This window comes from Salarias fasciatus, chromosome 6 (assembly GCF_902148845.1).
Source record: "Salarias fasciatus chromosome 6, fSalaFa1.1, whole genome shotgun sequence".
NCBI classification, from domain to species: Eukaryota; Metazoa; Chordata; class Actinopteri; order Blenniiformes; family Blenniidae; genus Salarias; species Salarias fasciatus.
Genome location: NC_043750.1, coordinates 6,368,950 through 6,390,711, shown reverse-complemented (window position 1 = coordinate 6,390,711; position 21,762 = coordinate 6,368,950). Strand labels below are relative to the sequence as shown.

At 47.7% G+C, this 21,762-nt stretch overlaps 1 protein-coding gene across 5 annotated transcripts; it reads left to right on the top strand.

Annotated features, from left to right (window-relative positions):
• The first annotated feature begins 2,618 nt into the window (after positions 1-2,618).
• Positions 2,619-19,240, top strand: LOC115389652 (nucleus accumbens-associated protein 1-like). Of its 5 annotated transcripts, XM_030093163.1 has the most exons (10): positions 5,070-5,240; positions 13,964-14,060; positions 14,501-14,653; positions 15,301-15,543; positions 16,623-16,820; positions 16,930-17,362; positions 18,179-18,476; positions 18,583-18,680; positions 18,783-19,161; positions 19,205-19,240. In XM_030093163.1, the coding sequence occupies exons 3-9, from the start codon at positions 14,528-14,530 to the stop codon at positions 19,112-19,114; spliced, it is 1,728 nt and encodes a 575-aa protein (XP_029949023.1). In that variant the 5' UTR covers positions 5,070-5,240; positions 13,964-14,060; positions 14,501-14,527; the 3' UTR covers positions 19,115-19,161; positions 19,205-19,240. The 5 variants fall into 5 exon arrangements, with proteins under 5 accessions (XP_029949026.1, XP_029949023.1, XP_029949027.1 ...); XM_030093166.1 differs by lacking the exons at positions 5,070-5,240; positions 13,964-14,060 and adding an exon at positions 2,619-2,813; XM_030093167.1 differs by lacking the exon at positions 13,964-14,060 and having other exon boundaries at positions 16,933-17,362.
• The last annotated feature ends 2,522 nt before the right edge of the window (positions 19,241-21,762 follow it).

Below are 21,762 nucleotides of genomic sequence, written 5' to 3'. Positions count from 1 at the left end.
CAACTGCGCTTGCGCACCACCACATAATGTGTGATTAGATGGATAACAACAATCAGTGTTTTTACAAAGGACTTTTTATTCCTCTTTAAAGGAATACTCCGAAGATTTTGGACCCACGCCCTATCCCTATCATTGACAAAGTTGGACAAGCTCATAAATACCTTTTTTGTGTCTCTGCGTCCAGTGGCTGGATCCCAGCTGTTAGCATTGTAGTTAGCTTAGCTCAATTGATGGAAGTCAATAGGGAACAGAGCCGGACTGACGAAAGTGGACAAAATACTCCTTCCAGTGGTCCAGGGGATGGTGTATTAGCACGTGAAGTAAATCGAATAGTTATGAAACATTTAAAAGACGTGTTTAAAATAACCTTTTAATACACAGATCTGCACAAGCATAGTGCGCCGCAGAAGGATATACCGGAGCACAGCGCTGAGTCTATGGCTTCTACTGCTGTGCTCCGGGATATCCTTCCGCGGAGCACTGCGCATGCACAGGTCTGTGTGTATCAAAACGCTATTTAAATAGATTGAAAAGATAATACGTCTTTTAAAATGTTATATAAGCATTTGGATTTACTTCACGTACTAATATGCCATCCCCTGGACCACTGGAAGTAGTATTTTGTCCACTTTCATCAGTCCGGCTCTGTTCCCTATTGACTTCCAGCAATTGAGCTAAGCTAACTATGATGCTAACAGCTGGCAACTAGCCACTGGATGCAGAGACACAAAAAAAGGTATTTATGAGCTTGTCTAACTTTGTCAATGATAGGGATAGGGTGTGGGTCCAAATCTTCAGAGTATTCCTTTAAATCTAAATAAATGCTGATTCCGCACTAAAATGACCAGTAAACACCTGAAATTTATTTGGAATTTGTTTGGTTATCCGAAATTATACTTATTTAATTCAGGATAACTGTCCGGTTTATACTACTCTAGGAGCAGAACACACACAGACACACACACACACACACACACACACACACACACACACACACACACACACACACAAATGAGGCCTTACAGGTGTCAATCTCAGAGCGTCCGCTGTCCATGGTGCTGAAAGCTCAGATAAAAGTCACTGGCTACATCTGGACCATCTTTGATACAGCTTAAATATAAAATGAACACAGCTGGTCTAAAATTACACAATCTATTCAGATAGATATAGACACAGCTATCTATATCTTTTGGAATTCATGTATATTAGAAAAAAATAGACTCGGCAGTCTCTTGTAGTTGAGAGCAACACAAGGCACATTCAAATAGCCAGGTGTTTAAGACCACAGCATTCTGATGAAGATAATATTTTGAAGGTTTCACTGACTCACCAATGGCTCCAATGCTAGGTTCCGGGTAGCAGCGCTAGCGGCTAGCATAGTGTTTAGCATACTGTTTAACTTCCCTCCAAAGAGTTCAGATCAAATGCAAAGAAAAAACTTGTTAATGCCGCACAGCCAATCAGCGCTGGCTTACAGCTGTGATGCATTCATGGACAGTCGTAATGTAGAATTGGCAAATTGGAGCCCACAATCATATGCCCAGGTTCTCGCACACACTGCATATTTTATTATAATAATTTATTTGCGAATAAATGTGAACACATCACATGAAACGGGGACCTATGACCTTGTGGGCCCTGGGGCGACCGCCCCCTTGCCCCCACTCTGGCTCCTCTACAGGGCTCCACCCTTTTGGTTCGACGGTGAGAACAAAATTCAGTTATTTATGAGAAGGCTGATTTGCAAATTCACACTTCCATAAAGGGGTTCTGGCTCGAGCCAAGTCGGTATGAACATGCCCTCAGAAAAATGGATATGATGGAACGAGTGGATGGATGGGAGCAGAACAATGCAGTCATTGTTAAAGCTTTAGCATTAAAGTTAATGGAGAAAGAGAGAAAAATCTCCCGTAACATTGTTTACTTCCAGGAGACATAAGTACGTCACGACCGCCCCCGGCCCAATCAGAACACTTCACAGCTCCCAGCGTTAGAGAGGATTCGTTTTTCCTATGTGAACACCAAGATCATCAATAGAAATCACAATTATTTAATTTGGAATAAACAAGTTCTAAATAAAAACACCCATGAAACCACACTCAAGAGTGTCCTGAACCTCAGGCCACATTCTCCTGGATTAGTTTCAGAGTCGAGATTCATCAGTAATAGCTCTTCTGAAGCAAGAACAGAATAGAATAGAATAGAATAGAATAGAATAGAATAGAATAGAAGTTCTGTGTTTTCACTTGACAATGTTGTTTTGTAAAAGGGAGACTTTTCCTGAGAGGATTCCAGTCTGGGGTGGGTTGGGGGGGGCCGTTCTGCCCTCTGGGTTCTCTGCAGTTCTGTCTCCGGCCCTGGAACTCTTTATTTTCATCATTACAATAATAATAACATCGATCTTTTGAATGTATCCATCTAAATCCATCATGATCACGAAGTGTGTGAGGATGAGGACGAGGAGGAGGGGAGCGCCGTGCTCGCGCTCCGGCATGCCTGCACATCTGGATGGGGGCGCTGTGACAATGGCTGCCCAGAGAGCGTGGCGCTATACATCTGACACAGGAGAATTATAGAGTTAATAGTATTTGTCATGACGGGGAGAGGGAGCGGGGCGCGCGGAGCGCAGCGCGCGCCTGGATGCAGTCTCATCCTGTTTAGGAATCACCGTGCGCAGCGCCTCGAGGCCCGCACGTGCCGGGAGTCTGCACTTCCCCCGAGGGGCTCGAACCGTCACACGCACGCGGACACGTCCTCGACGGATCGGAGCGTCCACTCTCACAACACACGCGCGCACACCCGTCCCCGGCGAGGTGAGTGGGTGGGTGGGTGCACGGTGGGTGGGGCTCAGACGGCCGGGTCGGCTGGGGACGCAGCCTGTCTACCTGCGCGCAGCGGCGGCGGCGCGCGCGCGCGCGTGGGCGCCAACCTGCAATCCGTCCGCGCCTTATGTTACATATTCCCGCCAAAAATGTAAAATATCTGTCACAAAATAGAACTGAGCAGCATTTCCTCATGAAAAAGGATTAATTCACCACATTTAAAACGTTTTAATTTTAATGCATGAAGCAAATGGAGCTGATGGAGGATGCAATGGTGAGTTTGCATGTTCTCCAAAAGCATGCACTTGAGGCTAATTGTTGAACCAAAAATAGTTTGATCTTAGTGGAAGAAACAGAAATTCAGCAGAATTGGTCCTGATGGGGGAAAACAGGGGTATCAAACATTTTAATTCAGGAGCCACAAACAGCAATGTCATCTTCAGTGGGTAAAATCTCTCCATAATAACCTTTACATTTAAAGTTTTTCTTAGATTATACAGTGAAAGTGTGTGTTTGACACCCCTGATGTAGAAGGGGTTTGCATGTATCGAACACAGTTGAAAAACAAACAGGATGGTGGAGAATCTGCATGAAATGTCTTAAGAAATGTCTTTCTCCTCCACTGCAAATCAAATGCATTAAATACTGAAACACAACACTGGTATTATCAACATATCTGCTGCTGTAAATCTGGACTTCCGGGGCAGAGATGATGTTGTATGATGTTTGGGAATGCTGTATGAATTTTTATTTAACATTCACTGTGTGAATGTGGGTCCTGCTTGTGTCCTGTGTATGTTCCCCACACGTTTATTCTTTTCACTCACAGATGCTGTTTGATCAGACTGATTGCAATCAGTTTGCATGCAGATTAATTGAATAATTATGAAAATTCCACACTGTAAAGAGGCCGTGTTTTTTTTTTTGTTTTTTTTTTTTTAAATTTTACATCAGATCTCATATGGAATAAAATTTCAAAACCTTCAGTTGAAATATATTCCCACATATAATGCCACCAAGGCAATTAAAAAAAAATGTTATCAGCAATCTGTACATTTTTTTTAAGATTGTGATAATGACTGTTAAGACCAGCCATGAGTCATTATTCATAAACACTCATGAAATACCAGCAAGTTAAGGTGCAGTTTAAGCTGTGATCAGGTAAGTCACCATGTTTGATATTCCGTTATTTTTTTTTTCCTCTGCAAGAAAATTACAGAAAACACTAATCTAAACTGAAAAGCTAAACAATGAAATAGGTGCTGCTTCTGGTATTTTTCTCTGAAAATCTGTGTCTGAGTCACATCTGGTGAATTCAAACAGTGGATGTTTTTGATTTGCATAAAAAGGCAATATCAGTGAGAAATATATCCAATGTTTCCATTTCTAAGAGTGAAGCCAGAAACCTGGAAATACGGATGAGTTTGGAAAGGATACCGGAGTTTAACATCATGGGCTAAACTCCTGAACACGTTAAAGCAGATGAAGAGCTGGTCTCTGAGGGGCTGCGGTCCCACTGGTGCTGTGTGAAATGCCCCTTGTCAACCACCAGTCGACCCCCATGGAGCCATAAACCAGCAGTCTGACCCTCTTGGAGCCGCGCTTTAATCACGCAGTATAAATACGACAGAATAGAAGGGAATAAACCAGGACGCCTCCTGTATCGTCACCAGTGCTTGGAGAGAAAAGTCAGTGTGAAAACACTCACTTAATACTTAAAGCTGCTGCGTTTACAATCTAAAGCATATTTATCCTGTAAGAACAGGGAGTGACGATAAAACCCGCCGACGTTTCCTCAAAACACCAGGAACCCGGGCCACATGTTTGACACCGTAATAAAGGGTTAATACAGCAGATGGAGAAGACACTTTGGCTGAAGTCATTCTGTCCCTGTCTCTTATCTGTCTTTCTCTCTGTCTGTCTCTTTGTCCACCTGTCAGTCACTCATTCATCTACCTGTCTGTCTGTCCACCTGTCTCTCTCTCTTGCCTGTCTATTGTCTGTCTCTGTCACTCTGTCTACCTGCCTGTCTCTGTCTGCCTATTGTCTCTCCACCTGTCAGTCATTCATTCATCCACCTGTTTGTCTTTATACCTGTCTGTCCACCTGTCTCTGTCTCCTGTCTGTCTGTCCCATCGGTAGCTCTGCGATCTGTCCACAACCCCTTAAATAAAATAAACCCCTCCTCCTCCTCCTCCTCCTCCTCCTCGATAGCTCTGCGCTCCTCTCCTTCCCTCTGCGTGCGTGCGTGCGTGCGCCGGCATTGTGTGCGTGCGTGCACCGGCTGCTGGTTCACACGGCGGTGTTACAGTCACACTGAATGACTGTAGCGCGAGGCGGAGGGAGACGGAGACAGTGGACCGCTTCTCGCGCGCCGCTCCTCCATTGAAGCACTTTCCAGCGGACCGCAGCGGAGCGGTGAGTCCCTCTCTTCCCCGCTCCCTCTCTCTCCGGGCGGCTGCAGGCGGTGGCACCGCTCGGCGGGACGGACCCGGTTCGGTTTGGGACGGGTCGGTCCTGGTCCCGCACTGTCTGTCTGTGTGTGTGTAGGTGTGTGTGTGTGAGGTGTTAAAGTTGTGCTCGGTGTACTGTGGGGGGATGGGCACAGACAGGGGGGGTTGCACTCCAAACTTTGGCTACCGGAGCCCGGCTCTCCCCCCCCGGCTCTCCCTGCCTCTCTCCCCGGGCTGTCCCTCTCTCCCCCCGGCCGCTGACACACCAAGTCCCCGGCTCCTCTCTCCTCCTCCTCCGCATTCCTCAACTTTCCCACCGCACTCCTCCCGGGAAGAAGCTCCTGTTTGTCGGACCCCCTCCCCTCCCCTCCCCTCTCCCCCCCCCCCCGTCCTGCCGGTAACCGGTTCGGACCGTGTTGTTCCTCCGCGCTCCCCGGCTCCGCGCTCCCCGTCTGGCCGCGCCATGCCGGATCATCCGTCTGCCTTGTGTCCCGGGATGACCTGTTGATGTCGGCTAAAGATGGAGAGCCCGGATCGCCCTCTGCTACAGACCTCCCCTCTCCGCCTCTCCTCCGCCTCCTTCCCCCGCTTCTAGAGAAATGAAGCACCGGGACCGAACACGTCCAGCCCCGGTATCTGCGTGTTTTTTTCGGAGGAGTGTGATGAATAATTCACCCGCTGTGAGGGACGCTGAGCGACATTTTGGAAGCGTGTGTGTCCCGTGTCGGTAGCTGCCATTCGGCCGGAGGAGGAGGAGGGAATCCGGTCTGAGCGGACTCCGCACCGGGGGGAGATGAATATTTCATCCCCCTTTCTTCTTCTGCTATTTCGGTCACACGTTTCCTCTCGCGGTCAGTCCGAACCGAAATAAAGGAGGAAGGTTTTTGTGTGTGTGTCCCTTTCTGTTCCCACCTCCACCGCCTCCCTCCCTCCGTCCCCCCGCCTTCCCTCCCCTCTCCGCCGGGGGACGCACCGGCCCGGGCCAGCCGAGGACTCCCGAAAATCCTCCCGGGCATCGAGGCTGGCACACGGCGGGGCACCGAGCGCTTTCCGCCCGCTCCGCCTGCCCCGCTGCACCGCTGCCGGCGGCTCCTCCTCCTCCTCCTCCTCTGCGGCTCCTCCGGCGGAGACACTTTGACGTGAGATTTATGTCTGAACGGGTCTTTATTTGGGGGAAGTTTGGGCTCCCGGGGAGGCTGCCGCAGCCCCGCTGTGGCGCTCGGCTCCCCTCCGCTCAAGTGGCGAGAAAAGCCGCCGGTTCGACCCGGAATGCCTCCAGAGTGACGAGCGGAGTGTTTTACCGGGGAAACGCGGGACGGGGAGTTTTTTAGGGATCGGCTGAAGTGTTCCACTGTCACTGGTTAGCCGCAGCTTTAGCTGCTACATGCTAACAGGCCACCTTTAACCTCTTCACTCCAGGAACTCCCAGACCCGGTCAGGGATTTTACCAAGAGCCTCAAAACCGCATCTTTTATTCGCCAGGAGCGTGCCATGAGTCTGCTCTGTTTAGGAAGTTAGAAAGGACGCTTGTGGTGGGGGACAGGAGACCAGTCCTGACAGGTCTTGGTCTTGACTCAGTCTGTGCACACTAAACTTTTGGTCTTGGTCTTGGGACACTCGGTTCTGGTCTTGATTTAGTCGTGGTCCTTTCAAGTCTTGGTCTTGTGCTGCTCCGGTCTTGTTCTTGACTCAGTCTCGGGTTAGCTGGTCTTGGCTATAACTCTACAGGATGCACAGTTCAGGAGCTACTTCTATTTATAGCCATAATGAGGCACAGGGGGACTGGAGGTCAGAGGTCAAGTGGTGTGAATTAACCCTCCCTTTATGTTTCCTGAAAGTTTCTGCGCCCTCTGACCTGTGGGGAAGAAAAGGTGGCGGGTCGGTTGTCCTTGAGTGACATGTCGCTGCCCTGCAGCGTGCTGGAAATAAATCAGATTCCTCTCAAACCGTTTCCAGACGATGGTGAATATCGGCATCCTTGGGCTTGATTGCCTTTGATTCGATTTTTTTTTTCTTTTCTCCTTTTTTTTTCTTTGCACACATGCTTTGTCTTAGCAACTGCCTGCTTATTATTCACATGATTGCACATATTTACACCTGGAAACAGCCGCGGCCGTCGTTTATTGGTCGCCCAGGAGCTTCACCAGGGACACTTGTCGGCTCAACTGCTGGCTCAAGGCCGCAGGAAGTGCAGATGTTCGCGAGCAGACAGTAGATTTTCCGTGCACGTGTGCTTCCTCCCCCGCCAGCCTGCGCATAGGTCACCAGCAGTCACTTCTAATTTGAATGTTTTGCTCAAGGTGCTGTAACCTGTTTCGATGAGACACTAATCCATATTGCCTCCTGCACATAAACAAATCTTGGAAAAAGTCCAAAATGCATTAAAAAAAAATACCAGTCTGATCTTCTTTGACTGAATTATAATTTCATTAATGCAGTACCTATTGATTTCTGAATGCAGACAAACTGTGAAGCTACAATACCGTGTCAAGGGACCATAATGGGTGAGAACTCTCTTCCTTATAGGCAAAACAACATTGATTATAGAAGAAATAAGACCGTTGTACAGTATAAATGTCACTCAGATAAAATCAGACATTATGTTCTAATCCGACAATCTGTCTTTGTTCTCTCTCGGAACAGGACTGCCCAATTAATCAAGCATAATGACATTGCAATGGGAGTTAATCCACACTGTAATATTAATGTTATCTTTCAGTATCTTTTGAGCTGAGTGTACTCTGGAAACCAGCTTGAGCGAGACGTTTTGTACCGAGGAATACGCTGAAGCTCTACAATCTTTAGCTTTAAGTCCATTTCCAGACATCAGTGCTCTTTCTCTTGGCCCATAATACCAGTAGGAATTTTTTTTTCTATCACGTGTGGCTTTCTTGTGATATGTCAACTGCAGATGTAGATTTTTTTTTAATAATAATAAAATTGTGATACATTGTGTAATTTGTCTTCACCAGGTTTTGTTAGAGAAATCATGTTACCACACTTGGAGAGCAAAACTCGTGACAGAATCAGACAACAAAAAATTAGGACATCAAATATAAATCAGAGCATTGTTGGGACTTATTAACCCATCAATTACTATATTAATATATTTTCCAGTCTATAGGTTGTATTTTTTAAAGTTGTTTGTCTTCCGATGAGACTAAAATGTACGGATCCATACCGTCCCTGACCAATAGGTGTCACTGTTCGTCTCGTTGAGCGAGTTTTCTGTCAGAATTTAAAACAGCCTGGTAAAACCTGGTGTTCATTGTGACAGACAACTTTTTTTTTTTTGGTCGGTTTACAGAAACTGCGTGACCTGAAATTTTGGTTTTATTTTTAATACATTATGTTTTTCTTTTTTGGGTGCGCCTCGAAAAAAACACCCAGATATTTGATACTGATGAAAGGAAAGAAAATTATTCCTCGTTTACGCAACATTTCAAGTGAAAACGCCTCATTTTATGTTTTTGAGTCAGAAACGTAGAATGATCTAGCTGAAGACAGTTTCAGAAATTATGGTAGCTGCTTTCAAGAAAAGTCAAAAGAATATTTTCATTTTGAAGTCCAAAAATATCAGTGGGTCATATCCTTAAAAACCCTGTTGTCACCTGTGAGTGCTTCACATGGAGCCCTTCTGGGTTCACAGGCCGCACTACAGCCTCAGTTTGCTTCTTCGTCTCTTTCAGAGTGATCGCCATCACAGGGGAAAATTAAAGCCATTGTGAACGAAACGTGCTGCTGTGGATTTGTATCAGACGTGCTTCACTTCACCACGTCGACATCGATCAAACTAATTAGTTACCATAAACTTAAAAATTAATTAGGATGAAGCGCTGATGGCTCTCCTTATTCTCAGGGCTGCCTTTATGGAGACGGGCGGCTCGGGGCCGCTTTAGTCTTTTTAAACTGAAGCACCCCGTTTCACATCCGCAGCTGGAAGATTAATGCTGCCGTCGGTGTCTCGTACTGTAAGAGTCGGGCTTTTAAACTAGACAGCCACTTTCAGATGGCCTCGCAATTTGATCAAGGTCACGCCAGCGGTTGGTATATTTTGGGGAAAAAGTTGTGATTTTCTTGTTTTGTTCACATCAGCTTCCCACCTTTCCCCAGAAAGACCTTCGGTGATTAAAGCTCAGGAGTATTCTCCGCGCCGTCTGCCGAGCGTGCAGGTCTAATGAAAGCCTCCGCAGCTCCAGTCATTGTCATGTGTCTTGCCGAGCTGTTTGGATTGCATTAAATCCGCCGCCACCAGATCAACAAAGTTCAAGGTGCTGCCGCATTGCACAGTGAGCCGCTGAGCTGATTCTGGGGGAGCAGAGAGCTGCACGTCTGCCTCGCTCCGCCGAGAAACAAAAAGCCCTTCATGTTCTGAGGGAATGACAAGATAAGTTTACCTTTTAATGCATCAACGTCTGCAAAGCTCATTATAGATAAAGCTCCACCATTGCACGCTGGAGTCGCCTTTGTTTCACTTGTTTACGACCCGAAAAGGTAGAAATTACTTAAAACCGGAGGCATACGCGTGCTTAATTTTTGATCAACCCTTCAATCTCTGCAGTTTCCCTTAAACAGGTGCTTTCCCAACTCCTAAGTGTCGCTGAAATCTCTCCGCCGAGCCACCTTATGTGTGACTTTAGTGATCAGAGGCTCTTCGGTGTAAATTTCCCTGTGAGTTTAGCTGTTGAGCATCTGGGTGGCGGCTGCTGAGGAAGCACAAAGCTCTTCCCTCACTTGTTCTTTGAATAGTTGGAACTGCTCACAGATGCAGCTGGAGGAAGTTTTGGTATCATCCAAGGTCGGCGCCGGGAGGTTTAGGTGTAAAACAATCATCAGGCCTTTGCATTAAAAGAAGCTGGGGCAGAGATTCCTTCCTCGGTAAACTTTGGAGTGTTTGGCTCGTCCCACCTGGACGCTTCACCTCATATAAAATCTTTAACTCAGACGCTGCGATCCAGCTCACAAGATCTGCCTCCACTTCACTGTACGAGGTAAACGCATCGGGAAGTTACTGGAATCCGATGAGGATAAATAAACATATTTCCAAGCATTGGATTTTTTTTTTTTTCCTCTGGACTTGCCAGCTAGCTTCATTGAAGATGGCAGTGTGGTTGACAGAAGCGAGTCTCCTGGAATATCCCTCATGCATGAAAACGCAGCTGTCAGGAGACTCACTGCGCTCATGTACTTCAGTGTGATGGTTGAACGGTCCTAAACTCTGTTTCTGGCCACTTCTTCCTTTTTTTCCCCCCCTCCAGAAAACCCTGGTGACCTCCGCTCAAAGGACACACGTCTCATGTTGCAGCTGCAGCATTACGTGCACATAAACACTTTTTCAGGAAAAGTCTGTGATTAATGTAAATTAATGTAGATTTTTTTTTTTTAATGGCCAATGCTGAAATGGCAAGTTAATACACAATTTATACAAAACGCGGCCGTGTTCATTCCGAGTCTGCCCCTTGAGCTGAACCCAGCAGATTGTCTTGCAGCGATTTTTAAAGTGCGAAGTCGAGCTGACAAAGGCCCGGCAGTGAGGAGAATCTGAAAGGAGTCATGTGTGGAGAACGGCATCTCTTCGCCGAGGCGCTGAAAGGCAGGTATGATCTGCGCACACCGGGGTCAAACGTGTCAGTGGAAATAAAGCCGTGCATACAAAACGGGGGGGAGAAAAAAACGGAAGAAGTAAATTCAGTCTTGAGGAGAATACAGACTTTTTCCTGCATTGAGGATGTACTTTACGGTCTGTACTTTGAAAGAGTCCGTCTAACCTTCTTAGTTTTGATATTTCCACAGCATCAAACAGCCTGCGCTTCAATGGGAAAATGTAATGACTTATTATGCTCTTTAAATGATCATCTGCCCCAAGCACAATGAAGCTGGGGCCAAATTACAAGTGCTGAAAGTCAACCATAGCGTGCAGTTGGTAGAGATTTTCTTTGTTCGTACGGCTGCACGATACTGGAAAAAAACTGACATTGAGATTTTTTTTTCTATACCTGCAATGCATATTGCAATATAGAAAAATACAGTCATTTTCCACAGATGACCTGAATTTTGCTTTGAGTTGTGTCGCTCTCCTGCCATCTCGTCGACAGTTAACCTGTTTGTTGCTCATTTGTCACTAACAGCAGCTCACTCCACGGTGCACGGTTCGGTCTGCTTCTGATCGAGAACGATTGTAATTGGTGTTTGTCAGGTACTGCGATGTGACGCTTATCCTGCGATGGCGATGCTCAGACGTTTTACTGTGCAGCTGTAGTCGCTGGCCGGTAGAGCTTCAGAGTATTTGTGACGAGACACTCGGCTCCCCAGACGAGACACGATTTTAGGCTCACGATCACGAGACAAGGCGAAATTTTCAAATCACTTTTAAGAAAAGTAAAATGAAAAAATATGACTGGTGCAAGACTGAAACACGAAAAGGGTGCTTCGCCATCCAGTTGATCATGATCACCCCGAATATCTGACACTGCCAGAATTTTATCACAGGTTGTCTTTGATCCCAAGAACCGGTCTCAGTGTGACGGAGGACTACTACGACCCCAGATACCGCCATGGCGGCTGAACATGGCCCGCAGTGCCTTTAGGATGATGGCTATAAAGAATGGATCCTGAAAGCCGTCATTTGCAGTTAAAGACCAGACTGAAGAGTACATAACTCACTCTGTTTGACGTCTGCGTCCTGTGGCCAGTCCAAGCGGTTGTTGGGAAGCCTTTTGACAGAGTAATAATTTGAAAACTGTTGGCGATATATCCTGCACACGACCACTTAGCAGCCTGAACTGTTCCCCCACGGGAGCCGTAACCCACGTCTTGATCCAGACTCTGCAAAACAGAACAGCAGTCCTCCTTACTGAAACACGACCGGAGGACGGAAGGCTTTTTTTCTTGAAGATTGGAGACTTCTGGGGACTTCTTGAGGCAATCAAAGGTTCTCTGGTCTCTCTCTCTGTATTTGTACCTAGAATGGGTCCAGTTACTGTTTTCCAGCTGATTCCGACTTTGGAAATACTGGGTCTAGTAAAAAGACGGCGTCTCAATGAGAAAGGTATTCCTCGGGTAAACTTATGCCAGCTTTACAGACCTTATATTTCCCACCTCAAGAAAACAAAAACAGTTTTTTCATATTGTTACTACGGCGCTCACGACTCGTTGGACTGTTCCAACAGTGTTACCTGAGGATGAGACGTTATGCCGTCCTTGTAAATGTGACATATTGTATTTATTAATAGAGCTGGCACCGCAGCAGCCTTACTTGCTGGGTTCAGATCGTTTTGTGCTTTGAAACACTGTGAAAACCTGGAATGCTGCTACTTGCTTATCCGGGAAAGTGACGAGGAATTCCGTGATTGGAGGAAACGTGGGCAGAAAATAGAGAGTTGTCTGTGAAGGTTTCCTCCTGTTGTATAGAAGCTACATTACATTGATCTGGTTACATAAAAGCTGTTGATACGTTGCTCTGTTGCTGCTGTAGTTTTCTGGCTCCTGCTGCTTTTGTGTGTTTTTTGGATGACCTGTTTTTTTTTTTTTTTTTTTTTCTTAAAGTCTAAAGTATTTTGGTGCCTAAATGTGCGAAATGATTCTTGTTACTGTTTACTTAGGAATGAAAACATATTGGAACCCTTCATGTATTTCATTAATGCTTCATGACGTGCCGATATCATCACGTCAACCTGTTTTTTTTTTACGCACGTTTCTCTGTGGCAGCAACATTTAATATGACAGGACATAATCAGACATTTTGACATTATTTTCCAGAGTGGAATTAATACACAGTAAGAGAATCTTATGCAGCCGTCTCTGTGTGTGAGAGGACAACACCTTGAACCGTGGCTGCAGCTCTGAAAAAGTCCACTGTGAACTGTGACTGTGTAGGATTGTGTAGGAATTTTGAAATTAATTTAAATCATAGGAACAATGCCTCAAACTTTTATTTCACATTAACATTTATGTTTTTGCATCTTTGCCTTCAAAAATCGTCTCCTGCTCTCTGTTAATCGATGCTTTTAATACACTTTGAGATATAAATCATGATACATTTCTGCAATTTTAGCCATTTTCTGCTTCTGCCACAGACCTGATTTTAAATAAAAGACTGATATTAGTGTTATTAGTTACTGTTGAGGATTTCCAAAGCATCTGGTGGAATCTGATCAAAGTGGCATGTGACTTCTGCTGACATTGAATCGATTCTGTTTGGAAGCGGGGTCGATCCCCTTCGTCTTTACCCCGGGTCCTTGGAGGAATCCGGGTTGAACCGCTGTGATTTCGATTGTGATTCGGTGATTTGGTGTTCAGCTTGTGCGTGCGAGGTTAATCAGGCTGATATTGTTTCCTATCGGTGGCTTGTTTTGGAGGTTCCACCCCGGATAAGAGCTCCCCACCACCATCATCATCATCATCGTGATTACGGCGAGCCGGGCTCCAGATCCGTCGCTTGGATGGGGTTTAAAGCGTATTTGTTCAGCCGAGTCGTGACTCACCTCTGAATTCTCATCTGTTTACTTCTGCTCCATCATACTTGGCTGCAGCTATGTGTGCATTCCTAAGCAAAAAAAAAGGGAATAAATAAAGGGTGTGCTCGGAAGGCTTCAGTCATGGCAGTGAAATTAATTTGGCGATGGATACTCCGTGTGTTTAATTGTACTTCGTGGCAAGTTTGACAGCTCCTCCACTTTCTGATCACAGGCGTCTTTCTTTGGGCTGCTGACGAAGACGAGTGAAATAGATGAGTTATGTAAGCCATCGTGTTTTGACTGAGACGCAGCGACATGAAAATAACAAAGTAGGCCAAAAACCACCAAACAGTTTATTAACTGTGAATTAGATGTAATGAAACAAGGTTTGGGGGGAAGAAGGAAAAAAAAAAAAGATAAAGGCTTATATAACTGCCGCTGGTGGCCCGAAATTCTCTTTCATTTGAAAGTTTTGAATTAAAAGTTGTTTACCAAATACTTAATTCATTAATCATCATAGACTTGACTCACCCCGCTTCTTTATTTCCAGTCTCTTCGCTGCCTCCTCGCCTCTGTCTGGTCTGCGTTTCGCAGCGTCTCGCCGTCTCTCTCTCGCCTCATAATTCATTTATTTACAGTTTTTCTCGGCTCCCTTTCATTCTGCCTCGTCTCGTCCTCTCGCCGCCTCCACCTGCACGTCACGCCTTCACCCAGATCGCTTCCCGCCGACCTCCTGGTGACCCCGCCTCTCCTCCCACCCTCCCCGCAGACCCTGTAGTGCTGGGCGCAGAGCGTTATGGCTCAGACGCTGCAGATGGCGATCCCCAACTTTGGCAACAACGTCCTGGAGTGTCTGAACGAGCAGCGGCTGCAGGGCCTCTACTGTGATGTCTCCGTGGTCGTCAAGGGACACGCCTTCAAGGTCAGGACTCCGCCTCGCCGCTCCGAAGTGTCCGAAGTGTCATTTCAGCATGCAAAGACTTCAAAACCTCAAATCTGTTTGTAGTTTTCTGGGACGTTCCGACACTTTAATTTACATATTTATGGAGTTGCACAACAAATGAGGGAGTTTTAGATCTGTTTTTTTTTCTTCGATGGCCCGTTTACACAGCAGCGTTTCAGGAGAAAACGCATCGTCTATACGTTTTCTGGAACGTTTCCCTCCAGAGTCCTGGTCCTGGTCCAGATTCTCCCGGTCCACATTCTGGGAATGCTTGTGATTTGTTCATAGAGAATTAATCATATAAAAACACTCGCATGGGCTTGTTGTCAGTCTGTTTTTGTTTCAGAATTGATTGGTAAGAAATGAAAAAACGGGTCAGATGCCATCAGAGCGCCGCTTCTCATAATTTAAAGTAGTTTTTCTCCGCTCCCTCTGGCCACTCAGTAAAGCAGGAGGATAAATCTTCAGGACTTCGCCTATAAATCAAAGTTGCTGCAGCGCAGTGTGAAAAAGGGATCCTGACTCTCCGTATTGTGTACTTCCTGCGTATTCTTGACACTACGTTCCACCGCTGGATCCCGACAGTGTATTTTTAAACCCCCCCCCCCTGCTGTTTACCCCCCCAGGCCCACCGCGCCGTGCTGGCAGCCAGCAGCTCGTACTTCCGGGATCTGTTCAACGCCGGCGGGAAGAGCTCGGTGGTGGAGCTGCCCCCGGCCGTGCAGCCGCAGAGCTTCCAGCAGATCCTGGCCTTCTGCTACACGGGCCGCCTCAGCATGAACGTGGGGGACCAGTTCCTGCTCATGTACACCGCCGGCTTCCTTCAGATCCAGCAGATCATGGAGAAAGGAACCGAGTTTTTCCTTAAGGTAAGAGGCCATAAACTCATTTTCCTCAAATGTAAACATGAATAAAGCATGAGCGCCGCCGCCGCCGTGTCACCTGTTGTGTGTGACATTATGCCGTGATGGGAGTGTCCGCGTTTGCAGACACGTTCCCGCGACTGGAGGAATAATTGAAACATCATGCCGACACTACAGGTCCCCTCTCTAGTAGCAGATGATCTGATTAGATCTGGAGTGCCTTGCTGCATAAATCTGCATATTAATGAAGGGGAACCGATTCCCTCCGAAGTTCCCGTGAACACCTCCGCACTCGCCGTCCGTGTGGAAGGAGGAGTGTATAAATAAAACCCGGGAGGACGTGTGTTGGCGCCGCGCGCCGCTCTTAAAGTGTCACTTATATCCAGACATGGTGTGTTTACTCCGCTCTGGCACGCTCCCGGGGAATGCTGGGAACTTGTGTTTGATAGTAACACTTCAGCTCGGGCCGCGGCGGCGGCGCGGAACTCATTGATGAAAGGTTCATCAATAAAATCACTCAATAAGCACTGCCATTCTTGAATATGTTTTAAAAATACTGAGCAGTTTACTGACCTTTGTATTAATATTACAATAATGGAAATATATTTGTATTTTTGTGCTTAAGTCTATATGTTTGAAATATTATAAATACAAAAAAATTGATAACTAGCACCTTTGTTATATGGCCATTTTAAACTGGAATGAACTCATCAGTAATGCAGAAAAAAATTACTTCAATTATTTTGAGACAATATCCTTTGAAACAATTGAAAAAGTTCTATCAGAAAATTAAATATCTTAAATTTACTAATATTTTTCAATGTAAATTGCTAAATTGTAACTTAAATATATTATTTATAACTAAATTCTATTATTTATATTAAATTATGTTAAATATTATTTATAACTCAATATACTTATATTCAATTTTCAGTAAATCTATTGATATTTTACGGTATAATAAAATATTGATTAAACAACGCAATGATTGAAATATATCAGAATGTTTCCCGATGGTTCTCATTGACCCAGACGTTGACCTCTGTACCTCCGGTCCCGTGTGGCGTGTCTGTCCCTCCGGTCAGGTCTCGTCCCCGAGCTGTGACTCCCAGGGTCTCCACAGCGAGGAGACTCCGCCCTCGGAGCCCCAGAGCCCCGTCACTCAGACGGTGGGCGGCGGCGCCGGGCGGCCCGCCTCCTGCCTGACGCCGCTGCCCCTGGTGTCCAAGGTGAAGACGGAACAGACGGCCTCCACGCCGCAGCCCGCCCCCCAGCCGCAGCAGGTAGGCATCCCGTCTCCATGGCGACGCGACGGCCTTCCGTTCAGCGGTGACGCCGGTTTGTTGTTGTTGTCGTGTGACGAGCGTGTCTCCCTCTGCCCCCGCCCCCCAGCAGGAGGGCTCTCCCTACTCGGTGGTCTGCACCCCCGTCGCCAAGCGGCTATGGGAGGGCGGCAACCGCGACGGGGGAGGGGGGTCCGGCGGGGGCGGGGGAGGCGGCATGAGGAAGGCGGCGCGCTACTCCTCCTCCTCCTCGTCCTCCTCCTCCTCCAACACAGTCGCCCAGGACGGCGCCGGCCGCGGCCCCGCCGCGCCCGGCGGGGGCGGCGCCGGGCTCAACAGCAACCACAACAACAACAACAACAACGGCGGGACGCCCGAGGGCACGAGCCCCGGCACGCTCAGCATGTACACCAGCGACTCGCCCATCAGTTACCACGACGACGAGGAGGAGGACGACATCGCCGACGAGAGCGCCGAGGAGCAGTACCGGCAGATCTGCAACATGTACACCATGTACAGCATGCTGAACGCCGGCGCCGCCGGTAAGACCGGAACTCCTCAGCAGCGGAGAGGAAGACGGATTCACTCTGCTCTTCAGTTTATCTGGTCAGGAATAAGCTCCGACGGCAGCCGTCCAGTTTAGACTGAACCCTTTACTGGAGGGTGAATCTAATTAATTCATCTCAGGATTTCATTCAAGAAGGAGCATTCCTCTGTTGAAACTGATTTTGGAAGATGAATAGAATATTGTCGCTTTTTCGTTGTGTGTCGGAATCTCCATGTTTTTAGCTCTGAGCTGAGACGAAAGTCTCCAGTTTCTTTGTTGGATGTTTTGCTTTAAACCTTTCTGTTGTGTAATCTCTTCTTCCATGGAAACGTATGGACAGTCAGATGATTAGAGATTTTTTCTTGGAATAATTTATACAAACTAGCAGGTTAATGCTGAACCCCTGAAGGGACACGTCTGAGGAAAATAGACACCAAGTGACTCCGTCCTGTTTCCAAGCTGTGAGTGCGACGTGTTTCTCTGGGGAGCGGATGTAGTGTGACGCTGAGATTTCAGGCTCTCCCGTTCGAAACATCTATAAACGTTGACCCCCTTGAGTTTTAGTTTAAATTCGACATATAACAAGAAAAAACTAAACCAACTGGCTAATACAGCTTATTCCGAAAAAGAGAATCTCAAAACTTTTTTTTTTCCCTCTGACGTCTCCCTTTCAGGGCACCGTATTTTCAAGCTCTGATTGAAATTTCATAGCGGTGTATAGTTTTGTTAAAGTCCAAAACGCCCCAGGCTTGTCTGATTTGAGTTGCTACCCAGACTGCCTCGCTAACACCGGCCGGTTCTGCGTCCTCAGTGGTCGGCGAGCGGGTGGAGGCCCTGCCCGACCTGGCCCCGGACTCGGTGGGCGGGCGGGGCGGCCGGGGGGGCCGGTCCCGGCAGGACCTGGCGTCGCTGCCGGCCGAGCTCATCAGCCAGATCGGGAACCGCTGCCACCCGAAGCTGTACGAGGAGGGCGACCCCGCCGAGAAGCTGGAGCTGGTCAGCGGCACCTCCGTCTTCATCTCGCGCGCCCAGCTCATGAACTGCCACGTCAGCGCCGGCACGCGCCACAAGGTGCTGCTCAGACGCCTGCTGGCCGCCTTCTTCGACAGGTCAGTGCCCGAGCTGAACTTTGCTATTTGAGGAGAGTTCCTGTATTTTATTTTTGTGCGCCACGACCACAGAGTCCAACAGCTCACTTTCACTTTGTTTGCTCAGGAGCACTCTGGCTAACAGCTGTGGAACCGGCATCCGCTCATCCACCAACGATCCCAGTCGCAAACCTCTGGACAACAGAGTGCTGCACGCTGTCAAATGTGAGTCTCACACACACACACACACACACACACACCCCTCAGCAAAAGTTTGGAGCGTCTTCAGAATTCACGCCTCCACCTTTTTTTCTCCTCCTCCTCCAGTCTACTGCCAGAACTTTGCGCCGAGCTTCAAGGAGAGCGAGATGAACGCCATCGCGGCCGACATGTGCACCAACGCCCGCCGCGTCGTCCGCAAGAGCTGGATCCCCAAGCTGAAGCTGCTGATGGCCGACACGGACGCCTACTCCGCCTTCCTGGCCGACAGCGTGAAGATGGAGGCCGACGGGCTGGGGGCGGAGCAGGGCTTCGACCCCGCCTCCCTGGAGGCCGTGGCAGCGGCGGCGGCGAGCAACAGTAACGAGGCGGGGGGCGGAGCCGCGGCGGCGGCGGACGCCCTGCAGGGGGCGGGAGCAGACGGCAGCACTTTGTTTTGAGTGAGTGAACGGACAGAAAGACGGGGACGGACGGACTGATGGACGGAGGGGGCGGAGGGGGGCGGAGACCCCTCCTCCCTCCGCGGTCGGGACGTGTTTCTTCTCTTGCACCTCTTCCTGCTTTTTACTTTTCTGTGTCCGTCGTTCCTCTGGGGGAGACAGAGGAAGGTGGCAGAGGAAGGAGGTGACCCCCCCCCCCACAGACACACCTCGACTTTCCTCTGCAACCTTTAAAGGCCTGCTCCTCTCCTCTCCTCTCCTCTCCCCTTCTCTTCTCTTCTCTCCTCTTCTCCTTTCTTTTCTTTTTGAAATCCATAAGCAGCCACATACATTCCCTGGAAGAGGACGGTCCCTCTGTTTGCCCCCCCCCCCCGAACTCCGGTTACACTGTTGTTTCCATATTGAATGTATGCGGCGGCAGAGTGAGATTGTGGTCGGTGGGGTCAGGGGTCGGACGGGAGGAATGTTAATATGTATATCGGCATGGTCTATGGTCTCCCCCCGATCCCGGCCTGACCCCGCCGGCCCGCCCTTTAACCCCGCCCCCCACGGCCCGTCGTAGCGGCAGACGAGGAAAAAGGAGAAATACTTGACTAAATTGCCCCCCTCCCCCGCCTCCCCTGAACCAAACGATCTCTTCACCTTTACTGTCTTTGATTTTCCGTTGGTATTTTTTCGGCCGAGGGTCTGAAGCATGGGAAGCGTACGACAGCGTGGCGCCGACACGAGACGCGTCACGGGAAGGAAAGAACAAGGGTGAAGGTTTTACACTCTTTTTTTGCGTTGTGAAGGACGAGTGAAACAACGTTTGAAATGCATGTAAAAAAAGTAAAAATCACCTTTTTGCAGCCGGAGCCCGAGAGAGCGACGTCGAAAGGCTGAGAATCAATTTATCAAACCTTCACCGGATTCCAAACACTCAATCATGAGCCTGAGAAAAGAGTTGAGATATTTTACCAAAGATTAAAAAAAAAAAAAAGAATTCAAGAAGAAAAATCGATAAACTCATTTCACATAGTTTTTTTTTTTTTTTTTTTTTTTTTAAAGGAAATCAAAATAATATAAATATCATGGAATTAACTGAGACGACTCACCGCAGTAACGAGAATGAGAATAGCTTTTGCTCTGGATCCAAACACTTGAGGCGTTTTTCTAGAGGAAATGTGGTTGAATCACTTTGTGCTGATCCACACTGTACTAATTATGGGAAAAATCTGGAAAAATTTCTACAAAAACCAAAGAAAAAAAAGACAAAATGTTTGAATTTACGAATATTTACAGTTCCAGACACATTAATATGTAAATATTCTACATTGATATAATCCAGTGACGATATTTTCAAATACATGATTCAAAAAGACAATTTGTCCAGATCTGGATAGAAATATCCACACATCTCCGTGAAACCTTCCTCTTTGTGTTTCGTTCCCGTCGCACGCTGTCGTCCCAACTTCTCACTGATGATTGGCGAAAAGTTTGATGAGACAAAATTTAAATGCACTGTGTTTTTCTTGCGGTATGAGTACAATCGAAGCCAGGCGTGTCGGACAGAGCGGAGGGTGAAACAATGTGAGCCGGGATTTGGGGAAAAAAAAAAAAAAAAAAACAGGTGAAATTCAGCTGATATCTTTGTTAAACACTTTAAATATTCTGAAGGGACGTGGAGAAATCTCTTCCAGCTGGTTTCTGCTTGTGAGCTTAGTAACGAGCTGTGTGTGTGTGTGTGTGTGCGCGTGTGTGTGAGTGTGTGATGCTCTTTTCATTCGGGCTCATATTTAAATTGATTTCCTGGAGAATATTAACAGCACAGGCTTCCTGCGCCGCCTGGATGCGTGCTCGCCTGGCACGGACAAAGGTGCTAATTCAGGCGGCGGTATATGGCGAGGAATACTCGTGTGTGTGTGTGTGTGTGCTTGCTGCAGCAGCAGACACACACACACACACACACACACACAGAGGGAGACCAGACAGCGTGTTTTCACACACGCTTGGTCGATTCATTCACCCGTCGCTGCGGCGAGCACACATACGTGCTAATACGCATTTGGGCGCTGTCAGCTGCATCAGCCACGGCGCAGCAGAGCATCGTGGGAATTAAAGGGGAAATGGCAGCGTCTACCTGAGACAGACGGCCGCCCGCCACACGGTCTGCGGCAGGTGTGAACTCGGGGAAAGTTAAGCTCCCCCCGGCTCTTTGTGCGCGACGTTTTGAAGATAACAAAACCCCCGAGCCGCTGAATAATGGAAATCACAGAGAAATAGTTGGCATAGAAACAACCCTCGTCGTTCCAGTCATATTTCCCTTTGATTCTCCTCTGGCTGGATGGCAGCGTTGAGAAAGAAGGGAGAGGAGACAGATTTTCTCTTTCGTCTGTCGACCTTCGGAGGCCACGTCACGGCGGAACACTCTCACAGCAGCTCGGAATCAGCGGATCAATACTCGATAGTCAAAACGCCCGTGTGCAGCAGATGAGCGTCCCGCTGATTCTTCATGTCAGACGCCTTTTAATCAGTGATTTAGCTCCACAGGATCTGATCATGACCTCACTTCAGATGGGTTCCCATGTGAGCCTCCAAATTTAAGTCTGTGCCAAATGTGAGGCTGAAACGTTTCTTCAGCGACGGATCCGTTCAGTCTGTGGATCGTC